Source organism: Carassius auratus, chromosome 40 (genome assembly GCF_003368295.1).
Source record: "Carassius auratus strain Wakin chromosome 40, ASM336829v1, whole genome shotgun sequence".
Lineage (NCBI taxonomy): Eukaryota > Metazoa > Chordata > Actinopteri > Cypriniformes > Cyprinidae > Carassius > Carassius auratus.
This window is the reverse complement of record NC_039282.1, coordinates 7,649,540-7,675,760: the sequence shown is the minus strand read 5'-3', so window position 1 is coordinate 7,675,760 and position 26,221 is coordinate 7,649,540. Positions and strand designations below refer to the sequence as shown.

At 38.6% G+C, this 26,221-nt stretch overlaps 1 protein-coding gene across 3 annotated transcripts in view; it reads right to left on the bottom strand.

Annotated features, from left to right (window-relative positions):
• Window positions 1-26,221, bottom strand: part of LOC113058436 (E3 ubiquitin-protein ligase CBL-like) — a 31,618-nt gene that overhangs the window by 3,210 nt on the left and 2,187 nt on the right. For 2 of the 3 annotated variants that reach the window (XM_026226342.1, XM_026226341.1), the window contains exons 2-15: window positions 22,936-23,183; window positions 9,408-9,554; window positions 9,121-9,277; window positions 5,046-5,167; window positions 4,214-4,351; window positions 3,998-4,085; window positions 3,772-3,903; window positions 3,463-3,687; window positions 2,998-3,129; window positions 2,456-2,824; window positions 2,282-2,373; window positions 1,108-1,260; window positions 883-992; window positions 584-790 (exon numbers count right to left, since the gene is read on the bottom strand). In XM_026226342.1, the coding sequence (XP_026082127.1) occupies window positions 584-790; window positions 883-992; window positions 1,108-1,260; window positions 2,282-2,373; window positions 2,456-2,824; window positions 2,998-3,129; window positions 3,463-3,687; window positions 3,772-3,903; window positions 3,998-4,085; window positions 4,214-4,351; window positions 5,046-5,167; window positions 9,121-9,277; window positions 9,408-9,554; window positions 22,936-23,183 (2,320 nt within the window). Of the gene's footprint in view, window positions 1-3; window positions 55-583; window positions 791-882; window positions 993-1,107; window positions 1,261-2,281; window positions 2,374-2,455; window positions 2,825-2,997; window positions 3,130-3,462; window positions 3,688-3,771; window positions 3,904-3,997; window positions 4,086-4,213; window positions 4,352-5,045; window positions 5,168-9,120; window positions 9,278-9,407; window positions 9,555-22,935; window positions 23,184-26,221 lie in introns of all 3 variants that reach the window. The other variant, XM_026226343.1, reaches the window with a different exon arrangement.

The window sequence follows — 26,221 nt, the reverse complement described above, 5'->3', positions numbered from 1 at the left end:
TACCACAGTTGCTGTTAAGGAAGCCATGACACTCTCACGGGGTTGAAATTTGATCTAAAATAAATAAAGGTGGAAAAAGGAAATGCCGGAGCTATATTTGCTCTGCAAATATATCTTAAAATGCTGACTACAACAGAAATCAAAAGATTGGACAGACTTTGTTTCCTCATCTAAAACATATTTTGAGTGCTTGATGCTATTGATGAGTTAGATACAATAAAATATAAGATGACTATATTACATGAAAAAAAAAAATTGAAATGTTGTCTCTGCAATGAACCAAAGGTACTAAAATAGTTTCAGTAAAAAAAAAAATTCTTTAAAAAGCACAAACTAATCAAAATGACAATAGACCATTACAAATGTACTAAAATAAAACTGAGAACTGAAAATATAAATATAAAAGCAAAGACAAAATACTATAAAAACTAGTTTATGAATTTATATAAGACTAGTACATATTAATATATATATATATATATATATATATATATATATATATATATATATATATATATATATATAGTATAATAAAAAGCATATAAAAAATAATAATACTAAAATAACATTCGGTTTGACTTACTTGCTGCTGCTCCGAAATCGGTGTCTATGGAAAGACGGCTGAAGGCTGACGATGTAGGGTTAACATCTGAAAGTGTGCGTCGGGCGAGGTTGGTGGGTATATGGGGCTTGGGATAGTCATAGTTATTCTCCTCCTCCTCCTCACCACATGCACCAACAAGATCCCTCGGGCCATTAGAGCAGGTCAAAGGAGGCAATTCAGAGTAATCTAAACAATGACAGAAATACATTATTACACATTTTAGGAATATACTAGCAGACTGCCTATATGAAGATGAAGAGTTTTTAATATCACAGTACCTGAGTCACTGGCCTGATGCGGTCCAGAGGCAGTAAGGGCCTGGGCTTGGATGTTGTACATAGCTTCGTACATCTGTGGGCTTTCTGACTCCATTTCACTGAGCATACCCCTAGAGAGGTAAACAGTGACTGTCAGTACACTGAAAGAGATCTGATATCTAGATCTAGTCCATTCAGAGTGTCTCTTGATGTATTGCACCTCCATGGCTGCTTAAACAAGTTTACCTGGGACTGAGGGAGAGTGAAGGAGGTGGTCTAGGCACAGCTTCCACTGGAGCAGAGGGCAGCACTGGCCGAGAGGATGGAGTCATGTACTCCGACTCCTCATCGTTTTCACAGGCGTCCTCCTCGTTCTGAGCTTCGACTGCTGGGAGAGTCCTGGCAGCACAGGAGAAAGAGTCAACACACATGTGACTGCTAGCTTTACTGACAGGTTCAGCGTGAGTGTAGGAAGTGAGGGAGAGTTTTTATTATTAATTACTTCAGACAGTGAAATATTTGGGTTCTGTCCATTAAATATATATATATATATATATATATATATATATATATATATATATATGGAAATAGTTAATTAAAGAATGGTGATTTTTTTTAGGAGTATAGTGCACAGGAAAAAAAAGCTCAGAAGACTTCATCTTCAAATTTTTGAGTGCAAACCATCCTTTTAGGATTGAATGATTTGGGGAAAAATTTATTTGGGTGTTGACACGGGTTTTTATAAGAACAAACTCAAACCATGAAGTGAACTGAGTCAGAATCTTTTTTTCATAGTTCACTAGTTTCAGAATTAAACTTTTATTATGGATGAGCGTTTTTCTTTCACTTCTTTTGGACTGATGCACTGCAGCCCCCGCTGAGTGCCATTAAACAGCTTGAAAGATCAAAGACAATTTTTTTTACATAACTCTGACTAGATTTGTCTGAAAGAAGAAAGTCATATACACCCGGGATGCCTTGAGTGCGAGTAATTTATGGGCTAATTTCCATTTCTGGGTGAACTAACCCATTAAAGAAGTATTTTTCTACCTCAGTGCACAATGTGTCTAGTTTTCATGAAAAAACAAAAACAAAAAGTAGCCTAATATGTCGACGTGCAGTGCGGATAGTCTGGAGTAGAGCTCTGAACGGAACTGTTTCGTAATGCCGCTCCCGCTGAATCTCTGTCCACTCCCGCGATTTTTGTGGCCGCTTCCAAGATCAGATATTTTGTCAGTGAGTTCAGGATCTGCTGAGCAGCAAATACTCCAGCATGGTCTATCAGTCATCTATTCAAAATCAAGCTTGTGTTGGATGCAGGGTTGCAAAAACTGTGTTTTTGTACTTTTAAACTAATGTCCTGGGCTGATTTTTCCATGGGTAAACATGCCCCTAGTCTTTATGGCTCTATGGCACCTACCTGATTGCCAAGGAATAGATGGCATTAGCCGAGGCAGATGGCTTTACTTTCGGGCTGTCGTAATCTGACCCAGGATTGGATGACCCGAAACTCTGCACATGAAGCAAATGAAGGTTATATAAAAGTTCAGATTAGGCTTCTGTCAATGTGTAAATGTAGCATGTGCATCCTCACTAGCTGGTGGTCGAGGCTGGGGAGACCATTGTTTCTCGGGCCTCCTGCTCTGGCATCGAGAGTGGAGGGCAGTTGGAGAGGCAGAGAGTGTCTGTTTGAGAGTTCTCGAGACCCACGGGAGTCTCCACTTGCTGGTGGTTGTGATGGGGCTTTGGGTACGGGCCGGGAGTTCCAGTCTGGCATGTTGCGGTTAGGAGGGGTAGGAGGCAGTTTGTCCCGAGGAGGTTCTCCGGGTGTACTGGGAAGAGGGCGTCTTGGGAGCCGGTTGTCTGCTCCGGCTGGGTGTGGTCGGTCTGGAGGAGGTGGCGGCGGCAGGTCCCTTAGGGATGGGGGAAGTGGTAACGGCTTGTCTTTGTGATGGGATGGGGCCTGGCAATGGGTTGAATAAACCAGATATTAAGAACTGAACATCAAGAAGCACTCGGCTTATCCCAACTCTAAAAATTTTCTTCAGAGGTGTTTAAAAAGACTGCTTAATACTTTCCAAACTGAGGTACTGAGGGCGTAAAACTTGGCGAAACATTCCATGCTAGTGGATTTACCTTGGATGTGGCGCCTGGACTAGAGGCCCCAGGAGGGTTGGTGGGTCTGAGGGGAATCAGATCCAGCCGTGGAGGTACTGGGGGAACGACAGGCTGAGGGGCAACTGACATCGGTGAGGGTGGCCTCTCCACCTGAAACAAGCCAAACCATTCAGCATACATCCTTACTGACACTTAGAACTCACGCCAACATTTCAAAGCCTCTACCACAATCTGGAGCTGACTAATACTGAGATGTCTTTGGGAAAAGTTATTTGGTTTGGATTTGTAGGAATTCCTATGTTAAACTTTAAAACAAGAACCTTGTACACAGTAAAAATAAATAAATAAATAAATTGAATGAGGCAGGTGACCGCTAAATCAATGCTGTTCACTGAAAAACAGGTTGAGGTGTAGTAGAAGACATCTTGTTGAAGGTTTAACAAAGCAGAATGGTCCTCATAAAGAGATACAAGTTGTTCTCACTTTAGAACCAACCAGCTTGCTAATCATGAAAGGAGAGTCCTCCAAGCGATCATCATCATCATCGTCGTAGCTGGGCGAAGGTGCTCCCTCAGCCCCAAATATGCTCCTGCAGCCTCCATAGGAACCTCCACTATTAGGGTCCTTGGGATCGAAGGGGTCAACGACTATGGGCTCGGTGCCCTTAATTTCACAGCGACAGAATGGGCAGCCCTGACCTTCCGACTCCTAAGAGAGTGAGAAAAGAAAGCGAGAGTGAGGAAAACACCTGCGTGTGTATTCAGACTAATGGACAAGGTTCTTCAGATTTACCTGCCAGGCTGTGAGACAGGAAGTGCACATGAGATGGCCGCAGGGCTCGATTTTCACATCCTTGTCATTCTCAGCACAGATCTTACACAGTTGGAAAGTAGAGCCCATCTCACAGTAGAGCTCATACTGCTCCTGTAAGCGTAAAAAAAAAAGAGGAGATTTTCACAGATTATCCAAGACACATGATGGATTTTGGTGTGTGAGATAATAAAAAACAATAACAGACCTGTGTGACTTTGATATGGTCTTGAGGTGAGGGCTCACAGAGCCCTGTGAGGTCAGGGTTCTGTGTGCGGCCATCGGGGAAAAGGTAGCTAAATGGGAATAAACAGTCTATAAGACACACTGAAGATTTGAGGGAGGTGAAGTGTGACATCTGATGGTTTATTAAACAACTAAAATTGAACAGATGTTCTGTGTGTTTTAGACAGAGCTGACTTACAATCCTTCCCTAAAGCCATCGATGAGGGCCTGGAAGAGGGGTTTGTTATGTGGAATGGTCTGCAAGATATTCCCATCGGCTGTGACGTAACCAATAGCCCACTGGCCGAGTCGCGTACAGCTCAACCTGAAGATATAGCTGTAACCAAGAGTAAACGTGACTGTTACAACAAATACTTATGAATGAGAAAAAAAAAACAGGACAATCTGACAGTGTCAGATCAAGTCGCATGTATCAGGGTTGATCATATGATTACTTTTCTTTGAATCGAGAGCACTTAGACATCATGGTACTTTTACAATACATCTATTGATGGGAGGTCCAATGCTGTCCTTTGGGCCATTTAGAAATGGGGATTCAATCAACTAATGATGCATTGTCCTATCACAATCCTATGTAACTCCTGTCACTAATAATGTCGCAGATAATGCTGCTGTGACAAGGCTGATGCCATGAACATATAGGAATGAAAAAGTCTTGGGTGAATGGCTGAAGCTCAAGACACCAAGAACTAAGTACTTTAAAATACAATAAAAACTTTTGTGTTGTTTTAATGAAGAAAAGTAAATGATCAACATTTGCACTGATTAACAGATAAAAAGACTAGAAAAAATAAAGCTGTAAGAAAAATATTTAAAAGAAAAATTTATAAAATACGATAAAATAAATAAAACAATAAAATGAAAAATAAAAATAAAAATCATAGCTTTTTTGTTGTTTCAAATAAAAATATAATTTAGGTTTGGAACCATTATCCTATTGACTATGTGAATTTTTAGTTTAGCATGAAGTACCCCTTTACAGTGGTGTGTGTGTGTGGTATGTGTGTTACCTGCCAGGCTTGTGGATGAATTTTTGCAGACGAGCTTTGACTTCATCATAGGTGAGAAAAGCCATGTAGCCTGGATGAGTCACTGCAAGACTGTTCCAGTTTCTGAGCAGTGATGACCATGGCTATATAAAAAAAAAAAAACATACATAGTTTTTTTTTTTTAAACACCATTCACACTGTGAATTTAGTATAAGTATTAGTATGTGAATGTATATACGGATAACATCTGACAGCAAAGATACCCATGGTCAACTGATGACCTCTAATATCCATTTAAAGGGGTCATATTGGGGTCGTACTGATGATTCAAACACAAGTTTTGGGCAGTGTAGAGTAGCGCTTGTTGTGTGTCTCCAATCACAAATGCAGACATGGTTTTAGGTTTACACAACGCGATACGCAACACATAAAAATACAGTAAAAGTCATTATAATCAGTCATTATGTCAACACTGGATGCAAAAAATACCTCATTTATAATGTTTTTTGTTTTTGTTTTGTCGGGCAGGGACAAATGGCATCACAGTAAGGTAAGGGGTGTAACATTTCCGTCACATGCTTGAGGAATTCGGCCAATCACAATGTACTGGATAGCTAGCCAATCAGTGTACACCACATTATGTGGAAAATTATGTGCTTTTTTAACCTTAAACCGCATAAACACATTGCATTACACAAAAATACACAAAATAAACACATCATATGACCCCTTTAAGAGATGAAGACAGTCTGAGACAGAGTGCATTATGGTTGGAGTGGAAGGAGTGCTTACGCTGTATGCCAGTGACACCACTGAACCAAATGAACTCAAATCTCTGTATATAAACATCACTTAGTGTCGGTACAGTTAGTAAAACAGGCGTTTGATTCAATGCCGAGATGCCTATGAGAAGCCCTCGCAACTGAGATGTGCAATGACTTATACTGGCAAATTTAAAACACACATCAATCTTATTTCCTTTCCTAAAGCTCAACAAAATCACAGATGCAGTTTATCAATAGAGACAAATGGCCAATATATATATTAAACATGACTAAAGACCTTTAAAAGTACTTCAGAGAAATAATACTGTCATGTGCTCATCTGATATCATCTATACACCAAATGAGCAGATGACAATACTCTAGTGTAGGATGACAGTATTATTTTTAAGTAGTAGTTTTAAATGACTTTGTCTTTGTGTTTATGGCATTGTCCGGCAAAACTGGCACTTCCTCTCATTGACAAAGACTTCTAAGAATTTGACTTGTTCCTTTTTAAATAATAATAATAAAAAAAAGAAGTTAAAAAAGTGGTTTGACACTGGTCAACAGCTTTCCCTTATGGAAATTTCTGTGTCTAAAGATGTCGGAACAAAAACTCACTTCCCAGTCTATAAAAATGTGACTGGTGTTCATTTCCTTTTAGAAAGTCATTTTATCAGCTGGACTAAGAATTACAGTGCTCTAATTGAAAGTTTGAAACACAGGCTGACTGCACTGGAAGCGTGTAATTCAGTATGCATTAAGTCGATAAATCAATCAATCAGTCAATGACTGCAATTAATTTTATATATATTTTACATTTAAATCAGTCTGACTATTAGAATTCAGCGTGTGATTACCTACTCTGTAGTAATTAAAAGTAGTAGCCTTATTATCAATATAAAAGTATTTAAAATGAATTAAAAGTAATGCTGTAAAATATTGCAAAACAAAATACATTCAAAAGGGATGTGTTGATTTAAAAAAAACAATTGTGTTGTGACTGTTTTAACACGTTTCATGTCATTTATATTATATTCAAAATATAATAATATACAATATATTTTATTCTAGTGATGACAAAGCTGAATTTCCAGTAGTCATTATTCCAGTCTTCGGTGTAACATGATCCTTCAGAAATCAATGCAATAACTGTTGTACTGGTTAATATCTTTTTTGGAAACTGTGCCACATTTTTTTTTGTTCAGCAAAGAACAGCTTTTATTTAAAATGCTAACCAGTTACATTACAACTATCTTTACAGTCTTTCATTTCGATCATTTTCATGAAATCCTTGCTAAACAGAAGTATTAATCAGACTAAACAAAAGACCATGATCCACCATGTTAGTTTGTGGACAGGTTATTATTGGCTCTTGCACAGTGTCTGTGAAAAAGAAGCCTCAGGACACCTCAGGGCAGGCTGCATTCACATATTTTTAAAATGCATTGTTTATTAGCCGAAACGCCACTAACGCTTACATCAAATAGCTGCAGAGCAAATACGGGTCAATCAACCAACCCACCTTTCCACTCTCAGATTACATATCATCATTATTAAAAAACTTCAGTATTTACTACCATAACCCAGGATGCCTAATCATACTTGTGTATGCTGAGCAAACACATAAAACAAAACCGGTTTTCATAATGAGGTATCTGTCTCACAAAAGGTCCACTCACAGTCAAAAGGCTGCTGAATCGCAGATATAAAAAAAGTCCTGTGACTGGCTCTCGAGCGAGGCAGGTTCATTTAGATGCTGGTGAGAAGCGTGACCTCGCTACGTGGAGATTCATCAAGGGCTTTGCAGGCTCTCTGTAAACAGCCGGTCTATTTCTGGCGGCGTGAATGAAGCTGAGGTATGGTTCGGCACAAGCGCTCTATACTGCAACTAGAATGGGCACAAGGCCAGACGCGCTACGACTGTTTTAAGTACTCTAACAGACCAATATACCGACTTGAATTATGACACGCTGTCAATGTTAGCTCGATTATTAGATGTATCAAAAAGGGTGAATTTGATCATGGCTGCATCAGTCATGAAAATGATCCAGACCCCTTTTTTCCCAAATTAGCTCAGACTTGAAGGAAGGAAGGCTAATTAAAGGATAGATGTGATTATGGGCTATTGAGGAGAGAGAGGAACCAGAAAGCCCAGGACCGCTGTGATGTCTGTGCTAGAGCACTCTGAATAATGAGCTCATTACATAGACAGCGCTGCGCTGCCAAGCAGCCGTCAGATGATGCATTCAACAGCTGCTATATTATAGATTCATATTCGAATCACAATAGTCAACTGTTCCATGGAAAAATCTACATGACTAGATTTTTACATTTTCTGAAGATGACGTGAGAAGCAAAACCCGTCATCAGGATGTTAGGGTGTTACAGATGGTTGCCAGAGCGTTGCAGTGCAGTTAAGGTACATTATACCATTAAAATATTAGGGTCAGTAAGATATTTTTAAGAAAATAAATAGTTTTATTCAAGCAAGAAAGCATTTAAGTTATCAAAGAAACAGTAAAGAGATTCAAAAAACAGAAACCAAAGCTTACTGGGCCTTCAAACTTTTAAAGACTAGTGTATTCAGAGAGGTTTTAACACGTTATGCATTCGCTATGCTTATGACAGGTGAAAACTGTACGTATAATAGCATGATCGAAATATCACTCATTTTCTTAGCACAGCCAATGGGAGGGTGGGGGTGGGGGGGTGCGTATATATGTTTCTCTATTTGATTCGATTTACACACTTTGGATTTGGACTCATATTTAAATTCTGATGTCAACTTTGGTTATCATCCATCGACCCATATAACTAAATACTTGGGGCTGGTTCAAATCCCAACCCGAAGTATGAGCAATAGTAATCGTGATCTTTCCCTAGCAAATACCACTAATTACTGTATGTGGTTCCAGAATAAAAAAAGTGTGTGTACAGACAAATCAAGTAGTAGAACAGAAAAACCTCAAATATCTCTGTTCTGCACTGTTGCTCTCAAAGCGTATATAATTAAAGAAAAAAAATCCTACAGAGGTTAGTAGCAGTTGCCATTAAAATAGGACAAACAGCTCTCTTCAAATGCTAAAGCACTTTCAAATCATCTTTTGCCCCCTACTCTCAGGAAATCGTGTGCTTGGAGGAGTACAGACAAGCCTATCAAAGCTACAAAGGTGATAAGAGGCCTCCATTCACGCATCAGCACTGACACGCACACTCAAACAGCACACGGCCACACAACAGCCATTGTCAGACCTTCCTCTACACCGAGCTCGGGAACAATAGAGCTAGTCTGTGCCCGGAGGAAGTGATGGAGTGATTGAATGACGCACCTGGAAAAGCCTGGTGAAGATGTCGAACTCAAAGACGGAGATGTAGTCATTGCAGGTGAGGTCGATGGTGGATTTGAGAGCCATGGCCTCCAGGCCCGAGCTGATGGGGTGAAATTCATGCAGGGCCTGCCGGAACACCTTCCAAGGCACGATGGTCCTGAAATTTAAGTTATGTTATCAGAATCCGACTGATTTCCTTAAGCTTGTCAAAGTCCAACTTCTTTTGCTTTTCTATGAAAACGTGGCAAGTTTTTCTATGAGAACAAAGAACACATTAAGCATCTCACTTGTCCCCGAACGACCTTCTCCAAAACTCTGCGGCATCTGCTTTGGTGATTCTGAAGTTATCCCCTTGAAACAGGCCGTTGGGAAAGATGGCTTTGAGCTCGGCGAGCATGTGACTGAATATCAGCGACAATTTCGTCAGGTTTCGTCTGAAACACAGGAAAGAGAAGAGAAGTTTTGTTTGTTTTATTTCACAGAGAGGTTTTTAAATCCATGAAACAGTCTCTTTAAATTTAATAAGATATTTTAAGATTAAGTAAAGAAAATGTATGAAATCGAATGGAACACTATACATCAATATGCTCTCTAAATGTAAATGCCTTGTATTAAAAATGCTTCAAAATGCAACTTGCAACAGATCTCCGTTATTTTTCCCCCAATTAATAAAAAAGAAAAAGAAAAATCGCTCTCTGATCGCTCTTCAAAAACATGATATTCTTCACTGACTGAATTACTGCACAGACACTATCCGAAGAGAGCTGAACTGGATGATAACATCACTGAATCATCAATGAACTGAAATGTTCTTCAGGATTTTTGTTTTTTATTTTTGTCTTGTTTTCCAGTGCAAGTAACTAAAGATTCTTAAATCAAAATACATTTACTTGAAGCAAAAAAAAAAACTGTTCTTAATAAATTGAGTGTGTGATTTCTAAAAGTAGAATTATCTGCCATTGCCACATTTAATGCAATGACTTTATGAACGTAAGACATTCTGCTCCAATTTAAGACCATTTCTGCCTTTTTTGTGGAAGGTCATAAGTCTTAAAACCATTTTAAGTCTTGCTGAAAACCTCTAATAATAATAATCATAATAATAATAATAAGCGGCCACATTATTTGATCAAACTTGTCAAATCTTAACATGGAATTTCATGTGTCTCATATTACTGCTCTTGATAAATAATTATTTCCCGCAAAATCAGCACAGAAATATGAAAACATCAGCAGATTCTGGAGTCAGGCCTGGTGGTGATTGGGTATTTCTGTGGCTGACGGGCAGAGTGAGGGAGCGAACTGGGCTCGTATCAGCAAGGACTGAATGCCTGCTGCATTTTTCTGATTCCACCGACTGTAGGCACATGAGGCCAGGGCAGGCAGACGAGAGCAGGGAGGGTCGTGCTGCACGGCAGGGGGAGGAAGTGGAAAGAAAGCCATGATTTACATGGCAGCACAGTGGGGGATTGTACAAGCGGGGGAATTGACATGCACAAGAGAGAGTCTGAGTGTTTTTGGAGGCCGCAGCTGCCTCCAAAAACTGAATCCTTACTTAGACTACAAGAAAAAAAGTAAATGACAAAGTGAGAAAAGGGATGTAAAAAAAAAAATGCACGAGTGGTGTGTAAACAAGAAATGAGAGCAACCAAAAAAGAAAAATAGCTTACTCAAAAGTTTCTGCTTCTCTCTTATAAGCAATATCTCTGCTTCGTGAAGGGCTCTTTGGACTAGCTCACTGCAAAAAGTCTGTGGCTAATGTGATGCATTTCATCTGCTTTCTCTGGTCATGATGTGCCCCAAACAAAATAAACAAATAATAATAATAAATCAAATAAATTAATTAGAGATGCATTGAATGTTTGGCAACCTAAATTTTTCAGCCGAAAATCACAAGAAATTGGTTTCGGGTGTTCAGCCGAAGAAGTGAAAAGGCAGAATATTATGTACTGAACAATGACTAACGCAATCAAATAGAGGAACGCACTAATGCAGCAATCATGTCGGCAGTGTTAAAGTCTTTAAAACTATCAGAAAAAGATGCAGAAATCATTACAAGTGCGAAGCACCGAAAGCGAGAGACTGTTTAGTGCTGCATTACAACTCCGATGAGATGAAGAGGTGTATGTTGATTGAAATCACGAAATGGTATTAAACGATTACTAAATACTAAATAAACTGCAGAATGTTATATTTTCTAACGTACAGTACGCACAAATGGCATGTATTCTGACAGCGCTGCACGAGCTCGCGGCACCAGAGTTAAAAAGTCTAAAGCGCAAGGAAAATCTGCGCTCAAATTGTTATTCGTCAATTGTTTAGAAACATTTTTGTGAATTCTTTTTAAAGACATGTGACAATGTGATACGTGCGACAAACATCTTCCCAAATTTGCAATGAGAATCTATATAATAAATTTATCTTCATAAATCTGAATGCTTTTGTCAACAACAACAACAAAAAGAAGCACTGAGATCTTCTGAGATCGTGGGCTTCTGCCAAAATAAAAGCAGAGAAAAGGCAAAACTTTATCGACATTCATAAATGATAATGTTGTAATTTTACTGTCGTTCTGTCAAAATAAAAAAGTTAGTCAATAATAATGACAACAATAATTATCCTACAAAAGTTCTATTAATACATTTATTATAATATACACACATAGCGTTCTAATTGGGATCTGTGATATATTCTAATGTTTTAAAAGAAGTCTCTTCTGCTCAGCAAGGCTGCCTTTATTTGTATAGTAAAAAATACATAACTGATTCAAGTCTCAAAAATGCCCCCCCAAAATATTATTTTACTAACTTATTAATTTTAAGTTAAATTGTGCTTTGTTGGTATAATGTCTGCTAGAATGTTCAGCGTTAAGTAAATTTTCTTAAATTGTCGTTTTGTAATGGATTATATATATTTTTTTTAAAAGCAGGACGAAACAGTAAAAAGCTCTTTTTCGGCAATTTAATTAATGCAATGGTGAAAAAAAAAAAAAGGCAAAATAGGCCTACATGGGAGAAAATGTGAAAAAACGTGTTCGTTATTCGGTATTTGGCCTTCAGCTCAGTGTTTCATTTCGTTCGGCTTCAGACAAGAATTTTCATTTCGAAGCATCCCTAAATAATATAATTTACTAAATAACTATAATTTTATGTGCTGCAACACCTCATATTCCCTCTGTCTGTAGCCTGCGTTTACATAATTGTTTATCTATGGCTCTGGGAACAGTTGTTGTTTGTGGCAAAAGGGTGCCAAAGTGTCTTCAGCCAGCTGTGTCATATCTCCTCTCTCCAAGAGGACACATAAAAGGAGTTTAGCAATGACATTTGTGTGGTGAGGCTGCAGGTTTTGGTGTAATACAGATTGGCACTTTTAACCAAAATGTTTGCGAGCATGTACATGTTTGAAAAAGTGACGCAGACAAGTGAAAAAAGTGTAAACAAAGGACAGACTCGACTCTTTATATTTATGTAGATTCAAACCATGAGGGAGAAGAGTGGCTTTCGGCAGGAGATTCAATCTAAGTAGGGCACAAATGCACAGAAAGCCCAGGATCATGCAGCAGGGCTTGCTCAATCACTCACTAAAGCTGTCGTACTGAGGACGGCGTTTGAGAGCTGCACTCAGAGTCAGAGGCATCACTCTTCAGAACAATAACTGAAGCCCTCATGCTGGCAAACAATCACAATGCAAACAAACAGCATTTCTGATGCCTACTCATGTCTCTGAATAGAAAGTGAAAAACAACATATCCTGTGTACAAATATGCAAGCATGTCTACTATGCAATATTCTTAAAAATAAGTACGACTAGTCAAATGTCCAAATTTGTCAAACGTTCTGAAAAAAAAAAAAAATCCAGTGGATAACAAGGAAATTAATTAATAATCTGTTAAAAATAAGCAACATTACCCAGAGACAATAAGTTCCATTGAACACAGTGTGAATGTCTGTATCTCACAACCTTGGTTTCATTGGCTCTATAGTACTATAACTTTGGTTAAAGTTGTGGTAAAAACAACACCTGAGTAAAAGGCATCAGTGAACAATGTGATCAGTCTTTATCTCCAGGAAAACCTACTTCATCAATGGTCAAGGTTCAGTATGGGAATTCAGACACCGCTATTATCGCTTCATTATTGCAGTTTCATTACTTCCTGCATTAAAACAATCAATCTGACCCCTCCTCCTCCCCAATCTTTCGGTTGGCTGGCCTCTCCTAGCTGTTACTGTAGGCAGATTTTACAGAGATATTACTGTGGTGACATTTTCATGCCCCGAAACATGACGATGAAATGAAACGAACTATGATTGGTTGTCTGACGTTGGTCAAACTGCCTCAAGGGCGGGCCTTGGCCAATGAAAGCTGCCATGGATTCCAGACCTTCAGCCATCAGTCTACAGACTACTAGATACTGTACTTTTGTCAGCTTCTCTCCTCTTTTGGCCTGACCTTTGGCCTGCAGCTAGTTACTCCCTTCCTGTTTCCTGTTTTCTCTGATAAACCAGCCAAGCCAACTGGAGGAATCTAGAGTGGTGCGCTCGTGCCCACGGCTGATTAACAAAGAGCCTATAGTCCAGAAGCGTCACACCTACAGTCTCTCTTCAATCCTGCCTCCATTTATCCACATGCTCAAAAAACACAAGAGTCAGTTTTCAATAGTTTTCTCTGCCACTGGATACTCTTTATGACAAAATGTGTTCATGAGAATATGCGAACAGATCATAGATTCTGTGTTTCCTTGTGAACACAGCCACCACTTGACAAATTTAACTGTCCGGAACTGGCTTCACACCGGATCTCTGTCAGGAAGTGGTGGTGACAGAACTCATACACTCAAGAAAATACACGCACACTCCTTTAAATAAAACACATTTACACAATTTTTGATCGCGGTGATTCTGACGCTGTCCAATCCCCATCCACTGTGTAATCTGAGGTGACTTCCAGAGAAGTGGTCCTCTGGTGGGATGCAGGTCTAAGAAATAATACATTTAAACAAGAAGGTAGCCTAAATAAGAGTTAAATAGACCCTGTCTACTGGACACGAGTCCTACACTATAGATTTATTTATTAATAATTGATTTATTATTTCTAGGGAAGTCATTGCCTAGTGATTAGAGTATGACTCCTAAACCTAAGGTTGTGGGTTCAAGCACGAATTCTGAGTATGGGACACCATACTCTGCTGAATGTCACGTCACGTCATAATCAGTGATGCTACACTGGATGTGGCACGACACAAACTCCTGACAGTAAACTGCCTTGTCCTGTTTATGAGGTACTGCCATACGCCCCTTTCACACTGCAATTCCGGCAAATACACAGGTAAAGTGTTCCGGCAATTGTTCCAAGGTCGCTAGATTTTGCACTTCCACACTGCCAGTGATAACCCGGGATATGTGTGTGCTTTCACACAGAACCCGTAAAGGTCCCATAACGACTCGTGACATCAGGGCGTGACGTGTAATGTACAAGTCGAAAACGCTAGGCACGCTGTACTTTCACTGAAGCTAGTAAATGATCTCAGCATCAGCGCTGAAAGTGAGGATGAGTGTTTTTGTCGAGAACGTTGATCTTTCTTTAAAACAGCTGGTAAAAGAGTCGTGCAATAACATGTGTCATCACTTAGACACGGCATTAGATCTGACCTTTGTTCACACAGCGCTCGTCCCGGGACTGAACCCGGCAATGTTACTAGGTCCCCGACCCGGGTTCAATGCCGGAATCAACCACGGGACGTGTTTGCTTTCACATGGAAGGTGACCCGGCAATGTTTGAGCAGTCTGGAGACAGCCTTACCAAACCTGACCACCCAGGTGTTTGCGATGGGAACTTGAAGACACTTGTACAAATGCGGATGGGTGACATGAATGAAGAAGGCTCCAGATCGACATTGTAGTATTTGGTTTCCCAACAAGGTCCATCGCCCAACACAAAATTAATTTGCTGAAAATCAAATCAAATGTACACCAAGCGGCAACCTTCTGTCATCTCTCTTGAAGACAACAGAAGAGACTTGAACTGAAATTTACCAACTGGCCGCTAGAGACTGACTCCAAAAGGTAGTTTTTGATTTTTAAATATTTTTTATAACTCATCCGTTTAAATCATATTAAGCCTTAAAATGCTGCATAATTAAGGTCATGTCCACTTAAGTGACAAGTGGAATGCTGCTGCTGTCACCGCCGTCTAGCTAGGCTAGCAATCAGCTCCACCCAGGTCCTGCCTCTTTGCCCATTTTCGATTATCCAGGAGTGACGCGCTACCAAGATGGAGATGGCTGGTTCTGCCCACAGGATTCTTTGAAGAACGGAAAGTTAAAAAGAACAACATCTATTTCAATTTGAAACCTTTTGTCTGACTATAAATGTCTTTACTGTCACTTTTTATTGGTTGCATTTTTATAAAAGGTCAATGAGGTCCAACAAGTTTGGAATGACATTGGGGCGAGTAAATGATGACAGAATAATCATCTTTATGTGACCTATCCCTTTAAGAGAGCAGTGTTTTAAAGGAAGATCTAAAGAACAGACTGAATGCCAGTTTAACATAACCCTTGACTAGGAAACAAGAGAAGCGTGACTTTGAAAGCGAAAAAGAGATGCCTGTTTTCTGCTATGTCTTCAGACGGAGGAGGAGACTAACACAGCAAGAGTATGAGAGCTGCATTATAAGCCAGTGTCTGCCAGTGCGATCAGTAGGCCATAAATAAATAGTGTTGCACTCCTAGAGTGCGGCTCTCGAAACGTGCTTAGCTGGGCTCGCCTTGGCTCTGTGTTGAGCAAGATGCAGGACGTAGTAACTTGAGCTGCAATACAATCCTCGGATGTGTTAACAGTGTTTCCATCCGAAGCGCTCTCTGTGTGCGCTAATTCATGTAAAACGGACAAAGCTGTTCCTCCGACAGAAGTTCAGATGCGATTATCACTTTGTTCATGACACCGAATCATTGGTTGCTCAGCTCCATTGCTTTCAGGCTTGCATGGTTCGCGATATCTCTTAAGAACCATATAACTCACTAAACAATGCATGTTTAATACAAAGAAAGCATAATTAACACCCCACAGACGTGAGCCTTGAGCTACACATCCTGCGTGATAAGACTTTGATCAAAGGCGCTTACTATTAAAAAAAAAAGAACTGCTTGTTAGATAGCATCTTTCGTCGTGTTGTTTGATGACACTTGGGTTTCCTCTGATAAGAGTAGGAGGTACTAAACAGTGCCAAACCACAAAACATGGGTGAACACATCTGCTACAAGTTTATTTATTTTCTCACCAGCCTATCGAAACAAAAACAAGCACTAAAATGATTGTAGTGTATGTCAACAACAAGATAAGTGATAAGAGTTGGCGGTTGAATTTTTATATATACATTAAATAATATCCACAAGAATAGTAAAGAGGTAATGTACACAAAGCATAAAACAAAACGTAAAGAGAAAACTAGAAGACAAAAATAAAACAAAAAACTAAAATTACCACCCCACCCCCACTCGCTTTTTTGCATGTTTGGTCACCTGTAAACTTCATTAATTTCCCTCTAGAAATCAATGGAAACTATTTACTGTAATAAACTTGAATTTCCCCCCAATTGTTGGGCGGTGTCTCCCCTGTCGACTGCATGTTTGTAGTCTGAAATGTTTCCTCTATACTATTCCAGTTTTTCAGCTCCATCTCATTTGCACTCTTCAAATTCAGAACAATTCACAGAAAGAAACACGTAAAAGGATGTCTAGAATTGAAATACAGAACATGAGCGACACGTCTTCACCACAACAGATGACAACTCATCTTATGACAGAGCTGTGACTACAACAAAGGAAATTGTATGCCGTACAAGCTGACTAATTTCAATTAAGCCAAACAACTCTAAAACACCAGCAGATGCACATATATCAGACTTCACCTATCTGTTGTGTATTTCCCTATTGCTATAAATGCTCCTTTCATGCAGACTTATAACATGCAGATAAGATGGAAAGATAACCAAACTAACTGGAGAGGGAAACGCGAGTATGGAAAAGTCACGGTCCAAATTTAGTTACCCGAAGAAAGTGTTGATGCATAACCGCAGGACAACACAAATAGATAATACCACTACAATTTGCTTAACTGACAACTGCTTCATGGCACACTAACTCACCTCAGGCTACCTCAATTGAGAACGCATGCAATTTCACAGAGATGGATATCAGAGGACTACGCATTTCTTCATAAGGAAGCCATGCCATGAAACATAAATATAGAAAATACGTGGTGGAAGATTTCAACACTGGAACAGAGTTTCAGTTTTGTGAGTGTCTACCAGCAATGATGTGAGATCAAAAGAAAGTTACCAGATATTGCTCATGTTCAGCTGGTCTTGAGAAATACCTACACTGACCAAAAGAAAGTTATTTGGTTTATAAAAAAAGTGATTTCTATGTGAGCAGGGCCTCATACATTGCTACACTATAGACAACAAAACTTTTTTTACGGTTCACCTAAGTGAGTATGACGTCAAGCATGAAAGCAAAGTTAACGTTTATTTATGCAACAACGCATCAATGCACAATGTACAAATTAATGCATCACTCATGGATTTTAATAAAAGTTGACAGTAATTACAATCTAATTCACTGTGTTACAGAGACTGTCCTAGATTATATGCATGACATAACTTGCGTCATTACTCTTATTTGGATGCATCAACTTGAACAAGGCAAGTTAAAGGCTGTTACTCGCATGCTCAGTTATGACCTATTTACATTCAGGAATGTCTGGGAAAAAAAAAAATTTGGGTTACAAAATTGGAAAATATGCCATACAGTTATTAATTGTATGACTCTTCCTGTACAAGATTTCAAGTATGCTTCAAATATTACGTTTCACATTGTTTTATGATATGCAAACGTACTGCACACGTACAGTGTATCAGTTTACCTATTGTCTGTTTGTATCAAGGTATCAATTTTGTACCAATATCGAGATACAGAGGCTGAAGACTATTTTTTTCTTGCCAACCCTAGGCAGCATTAGAGGTGTAGAGAAACTGTTTTGATGAGTGCAAATATCTGACTGTAGAAGAACTATAAAAGGCTTCAGTACTACGGAGGTAAAAGTGATTCTGCGAAGCTTGAATTGCCTCAGACTTTCAGTGTTAGAAGTGGCTAGCCTCAGCTGTGCATGTTAAGGGGGCCTACGAGAAACCGGATGGGGGAAGTGAGCGTGTTAACAGGAAGAACAGTACCTGCATGGTGCAAAGTATGACTGGTGTGTCAGAGTTAATCATTAAATTCTTCTCACTCAATACGAACACCCCTAACCCCTCAGTAAAGCTCCAGCGTCTTACGACATGGAAAGATTTGGATAAGATTCTTGAGAATTTGCCACCAAAGCAGCTCAAAAAGAGGCCCTCGTCATGCAAAAGGTTTTCATCAGAATGGTTACAAACATCTAACTGTTCAGCTTGCAGTTTCTTTGCTAGTTTCAGAGAAGTGAAATAGTATGAACAACACGGAATGACAACCTGGCCTATGGTACGAGAAGCCGATGTACTACAGGAAGTGAGATTATATGAATGACGGAAATAAAGTACAGACATTTTTATGATGTTTACCAACAACTAAAGTCAGACTGCTGCGGTTCCTGGGACTTTAGCACTAAATGAAGTCCACTTTTAAATAGGGCTGAGTGATAAAACGATAATCACGACATAATTTTCCAGTGTGAAGCACAAGTGCACAAATGAATAGGTGATTTAAACTAGTTTAAAGCCTGATGAAACAGCACTGACAAACAGGAGAAACACTGTGCACAGCAATACAGTAGGGCTGGACGATTATGGCCTAAAGTCAAAACCTCGATTAATTGAACACTTTACCTCGATTACGATTAATGAACGATTATTTTGTTTCCGTTTTGTTTTCTTGCCCTCATAGTTCACTTACAAGGTTTGTACTGTAAACAGGGCAATAGTTGGGGTTTGCGGGGCCCCGGTTCAGGTTGTACCAGTGGGCCCTGTTTGAAAGTGTTTAATTTGTATGTTCGTTCTGTTTATTTGTTCATCAACATGCCCGCCGTGTCCCAGAATGCAATGTGGCGCCCAAGCCCTATTAGGTGCGGTCACTTTAAGAGACAATGAATGCATCCAATATAATACACATACTATTTTTTTCTCAACCGTTTACTTTCACTTAAGACATAACTGACAGTTTTTTTTCCAACATACTATCCAAGATGGGTATTTTCACATATTTTTTATGTATTTGTCGGTACAAGAGGAAAAACTGACAAATTTGGTGTCCAAGTGTTTTGAGACGCCTCTCTCTGCATGAGCCCTGAACACCAGAACACCGCGGTGCTGAAGTGGGCTCTTACACATCCTTTTCTGTTTGTTTAAACTGCGATTTGTTTTTGTTCGTTGAGGTGCAGGAGGAATTTAAAGGAGAACTTTGCAAACGAGAGGGCGGTTCAGTGTTGCTGTCTGTGAGACGCGGCTCTCTCTCCACGTGCGCACCGAGCACAGCGCGCGCGAGTCAGCTACTCAGTTCAGCTTTTCCGCTGGTTACATTTGCAAGTGGCAAGGCTTAATAACACGTGAAAATTATATGCTTTCATGTCGACACGCAGCAGCATTCTGTCAACTGTCCTGAGCGTCTTTTTAGACTGGCCTACAGACTGTTGAGATCGACTAATAAAGGTGGGATATTTTTTCCTATTGAAAGAACGATCATAGCTCACTATCAGCAGTTATTTTATCTATGTTCGTAACATTTCTTACATATTATTGCTTGGTGTAAGAGATAAATAAAGATTAAAGGTAAACAGTACCAGTACGAGTGATTGCGTGTGTGAATAAGTCATACCGTCTCTATATTATTGTGAAGCGGGGGGTTGTAAATAGCCTAAAAGTAGAAAAAAAGTAGAAAAATATGCTATAATAAGTTTCGAGATTCTAAGATAAAAGTTTAGTGAAGACTCTAGGCTCACCGCTCACGCGCCATCACTATGTGTTGAACCGGCGTTCACCTCCGTGTTTTGCTTTTATGCCACTGACTGGTAGAATCATGTGGCTACACACGCTTTTAAGGGGGAAGTATTAACAGGAAATAACCGAAATAACCGACATGGGAAAATTATGTCGGTGAGGTTCTACATTTCGGTTTCGATTACTTTTTGATTAATCGTCCAGCCCTACAATACAGTCAGAAGGCTTTTCAATCTATTAAATCACCATTGTTTACCATGGATTTGCTGTAGTAACTTACTGTACCGTAGCCACCGTCTTTTCATACTCCACTATGTTCTTCCCTCAACTTAGAGACATGCTAGGGATGCGCCTTTAACGAGTGTCGTGGACTTTTCGAGTGGTGGAAAAGCCTGATGCTTTGCATAAAATAAACAATTTTATTCAGAAAAATACAGAATACAAATATTCCCTCAGAGCTGTTTACGGTTTGTTTTTGGGCAGGTCATAAAGGCAATCGCAGTATATTTCTCCTATGAGTGAAATGCAGGGAGGCCGGCCTCAGGCTTGAGCAATTCCCCGCCGAACACGACTCCAGCTCGGGCACGAGAACCAGCACGGCGCAGCACAGTTAAGGTGGAAACAGAACGACATATACTGGCTAATAACACATAAATTACTTCTGTTTAATGTTTAATTTTTTGTTTTATTGTTTGTTAAACGAGTTTAAATATGGGCAATATGTAGCCTATTAAAAACGATATAAACAATGCTGTAAATGATAATAAAAGGAAAATAAAGGAAGTTAACATGGAAACCAGTGGTTGAGTGGATTATTTCAGAAAAGTTTAGAGAATTTAAGTTAATCTGTAAACATTATTTAATGTATGAAGTAATAAATAAGCTAGTAATATAGTAAAAAATAATAAACTTTATCTGGGTTAAATCAACCCCTTATGCTGGGTTAAATAAACAACCTAATTTGTGGGGTAAAATGAACCCAAGATGGGTTCTGTCCTATATTTACCCATCCCTTGGGTTAATAGCAACCCAAATTGGGTTGTTTTTAACCCAGTGTTTTTTTAGAGTGTACATTACAGTTCACACAAACTCTTTTCTCTGCTGTATCTCTCAGTCAACCTTTCAACCGTGGTCGCATTCGGTTATGACAGTCAGCTCAGTAAAGCTCTCTCCATAAATCGGAAATAAATCGGGTTTTTAGTCTTTTTTTTTTTTATAAATCTGGTTTTTAGCCGATACTACATTGTAATCATTCGCTATGCCATTTGTGTGGACGTATTTTGAAATCTGTGTGCAGGACACGGGCAGCCGTTCAGTGCTGGAAGTGCAGAGCTACACGTCTGAGGCACAGATAGCAGGAAGCGAACAGCCAACTGCACAAAATAAGAGTCCCTTTCCTGCTCACTGAAGCTGTGCAAGTGTATCTGTACCTGTCCGCGCCCTGCACAAGCGGAGACAGTGAAGAGATGTTCAGCTCAACTTCTCGCGTGTTGGATGAGAAATGAAACATACTAAACTGTGACAAAACTGATTTTTTTTTTTTTGTATAAAGTACAACTTGCATACATGTTTGAAAAGCCAAAAGTAAATGTCAGTTCTGTATAGGATGATTATTTTTATTTTATTTTGTAATGATTCACATCTATATTTCTTTACTTAAGACAATAGTTATTTATTTTTCATTGGCTCAAGTTAAAAAAATATAGATGTGAATCATTACCCTATTTTATTTATTTTTTTAATTGGATGAATGAAACACTTTGCATCTTTGTTTTATTCGTACCAACATTATTTGATTTTAACATTTTGGAATAATATTTATATACCATACTTTTATTTAGTCTCACTGGTAAAGACCTTGTTTTAAATTTAAAACCAAATTTAAAAACTAAAATACTGAACGCTGATTAAGAAACATCTTATTGAATGTGTGTTGATTGTGTTGTTTGGAGTGTAGAACTATGCAGATGTTGCCTTTAATTTCACAGTAACTGTAATTTAAAACTGTTAAAAGAAAACTGACGCACATATATAATATATCAAAAACAAAACAAAAAAACAAAGCACTGACTAATTGTATTATGCTATAATGGCGCTTGTTCACTGAAGGCTGTCAAGTTTAGCAAAGAATCAAATGCAGGAGGCTCATCCACTCCTGACAGGAAAACGGAAATATTTCAACGACTTGCTAACATTTACAGATGGAGAATATACCTGTGAAAAGTAATTTATGCACTGAGGAAAACGGCACATCTCAAATGCATTAAACAGCACATGTGGCCTAACTGTCAGCAGCAAACGAGTCTGTCAGAGCATCTGAAAGGGCGAGCTGTTTGACTGGTCCTATTTGCATTACCCATTCCTCCTCTGTCCGCTCACACGAGACCAGCGTTTCCAGGAGAAGCAGAAGAACTGGTAAGATCTCAGACCACTGGCTGATCCGTGAGCGCTTGCATGCTCTACTTCATTTGCATCTTTGATATATGACTCAATGTAACCTCTACTCAAATTCTTTGAAGAGACCGGTTTCACATGATTCAAGGACTGGCGAACCATGTTTTGCTGCTTCTGCTTTTGCCTCCCACACTGAATTAATATGCAGGGAATTCCAAAAAACATAAACTAGCTCAGGAAATGTCTGAACCGAGGTGGCTTGAGATCTCTGAGGTCTACTTTCACATCTAACCCAGTGCCTTCGTCAAATTGAAAACGTTTGACACCTTATTTGGCCACTACAGATTGTACTTAACACATCTTTTGGAACGTTTGCCGCTTATGAAGGCACTAAAAGCAGCATCTTGCTCATCTGAAATATTATAAATAGAGATGGTGTCAGAAACTCACCTGGGTTGAGAGTTCTCCTCAAACATTCGCTCTTTGCCGTCTTTGAACAGGCTTATGGTCTGTTTGGTCTTCTTGGTCAAGTTCTCCATAAAAACGCGGAAGTACTCGTTGTCGCCCAGTGTTTCCATCTTGCCTTCGTAGCGGGATAGGATCGTGCGGAGATGCTGGTAGGTGTCTGGCAACAGGTCCAGGATGTACGGAGGACTGTTCTTCAACGCCAACTTAGGGTTCTGGCATAACCGTACCACCTACAAAACAGCAGACAAAACCAGACAATGTTAAATATGGTATCTTTCCAAAACAGTGATCAGCAAAAATGAAAATGGTGGGTTGCTACTATATTGAGCTAACAAAAAACCCCAGAAACAACAATGAATCCAGTGTAAATGGCTTAGCATTTAAATACTGGCATGCAATCACTTCAGTTTTGTATTACAGTTTTTATATTGTATCAAGTCCACTGAAATTCTATTATCAACGTTGAACCCGTAGAATAAAAAAATTCATTTGAAACTTTTCTATTATTCATGTCTGTACCGCCACTTTTTTTTTTTTTGCATCCTTGCTGAATAAAAGTATTTTTCTTTCCAGAAAATGTAATTTCTTACATATTTGTCTATATTTGTCTGTTAACACGGCAGCCAAAGAACTCTGTACAAATATGTTGATACAAATATTCTGTACAATTCTCTAAAGGCGCATTAAGTTGACTATCATTCAAGAAAAAGAACTGCAAACTTGCCTCATTTCCTCTGCGGGTCAACATTTTGCATGTTTTTTCTTGCAGTGTGAGGGAAAAATAAAAACTACACTGACAAGGGCTTTAAAACGGTTAACCCAGCCATAAATGCACACAAAAACCTTTACAGGTCACACACCAGAACATTCCAAATAGAAGAATCTTAAAGTCCAAAGAATTTTATTGAACTACACAATTCTGCAATCTACAGCGCTACACTGTCATGTCAGTTTCCACAACATTTACAGCTGGTGACTGGGAATGACATGGTGCTGTAGGGGTTTAATGTTTGAGATTAGGGTCAGGCGGAGTGATAAAAAATTATTTATCACCTTTTTGTATGCTTTTGTAGTCAAAATTAGAAATTGTGTTTAATAACTGTGTTGACTTACTTTTGTATAAAATACTTTACAAATGAAACATATCAATTAAAAAATAAGCCGATAAAAGTTTTATTCTCTTCTATTTTAAATCTATTTTATTAATGTAAAATTCATTACAACTGACCAAGTCTGACAAAAATAGCTTCATGTTATGTAACGCATGTGTTTAAAATTAGACTATCAAAATCATATACCACTCATTCCAAATCAAAATGTATTTGCTAATAAAAGACAGTAAAACAAACAAGTATTTTGTAAAATATTGTTACAATTTAAAATAGCTAAAAATATCTATTTTAATATATTTTAAAATGTAATTTATTCCTGTGATGTAAAGCTGAATTTTCAGCATCATTACGCCAGTCTTCAGTGTCACATGATCCTTCAGAAATCATTCTAATATGCTGATTTAGTGCTCAGGAAATATTTATCAATCTTGAAAACAGTTGCTGCTTAATATTTTTTTTTTTTTGTGGAAACCATAATAGATTTCTGATGATTAGACAGTTTAAAAGAACAGCATTTATTTCAAATAGAAATATTTTTCTATAACATTATAAATGTCTTTACTGTCACTTATGATCAGTTTAATGCATCCTTGCTGTATAGATAACAAAAAAAGTAAGTAAATTCTACACTAGTTTACATTCTTACCTCCACACACACACACATATACATATATATATATATATATATATATATATATATATATATATATATATATATAGCCATTACATCCACTACTGGAGGCTACAAAGCTGTTGAAATAGTTCAAGAAAAAAAAAGAAAACACAGATTAATACAATACAATAAATCATTATGATTAAGTGCATGGCCTCAAACCACTTCATTAGACAAACAACTTAATGGTTACACTGATGTCCAATAGCTTTTGCTTTAATTCAGATGTAGTGGCTCTCTTCTGTCTGGACTAAAGCCAGACAACATCAACTTCTGAACTATTGATTAAGACGTGGGTGGGAAATTTGAGGAAACGGGGAACTGCTTAAGTGTCACCACCCTAGGAGTATGAGAAGCGCCGTGCCGCGGACGCACGTTCCAGCAATGAGAGGCCAGCGCTGTGTGCAGCTGCTCCAAGTACTTGCAGACACTCTTATCTATTTAGTCTTTAGCACGGGACCTGCTGTGATTGGGGGGTAGGGAGAGCTGATGACATCACTAGGGGGTCACCATCCAGACTGACTTCTGGCTCTCATGCACCCCCCAGTCCTGACAGCCTGGAGATAAGTCTGTGACGAAAGGACGTCCCGAGAATTATCAGCGAACACGCATAAATCTACGTGTTCACGTGCAGACGTGTGTTCAATTATGGTTTCTAGTGATAATCTGAATTCAGAAAAATTATCCAAAAGCGTGGGGAAACGTCCGCTTGGACTTAACCACCAGGAAATCGATTAAAATAGAAATTATTTAAAATGCACCAATGCAACAACACACTCAGACATGCAAGATCTACAGTGTTAAATCTGCATCAATACAAGATCGACCTTATAAAAGTATTCAAATACACAGTCAACAACAAAAACTATAATCGATATGTGGTTTAATGATTAACCTTATGAGGGAATCAAGGCGTAGGTAATATGTGTTTGTAAACAAGGTGAATACATGTGAAAAACCCATAGTCAAATGCAGAATACTATATTAAAGTTTTTGACTATGTGATGTTTTTGCATATTAAGGTTCACACAGAAGACCCACAACAGAGTTATTTTGTTTTTGGTAAGAGGTTGAATATTTACAGAGGATTTATAGAATATAACTGAATGGATAACACAGAAAAAGTTAACTTTGGATAATAAATAGCCAAGCCATAATAGACTTAACAGTTTATGTCATATGTATAAACTTTCTCAGAAAAGCCTGTTTTGCATGTGGAACTTCTCCTAATGTCATATGTCCTGAATCACTGATCGTGATGTTCATATTAAACAATCATTAAAAGGTTTCACAATCTAAGTCTCAGCACTTGTGGACATTTACAATATTATGTTGCAAAAACGGAGATTCGCTTATGAAGACAATGTGATATGTCACATGTGCACTAACCAAACTAGCAGTGCGAAACTAAACTAATAGGAAGTTGCAAAGTTTTCAATCAACATGCATTATCTGCTCTTCTCTGTAAAAATTAAATCGTTTT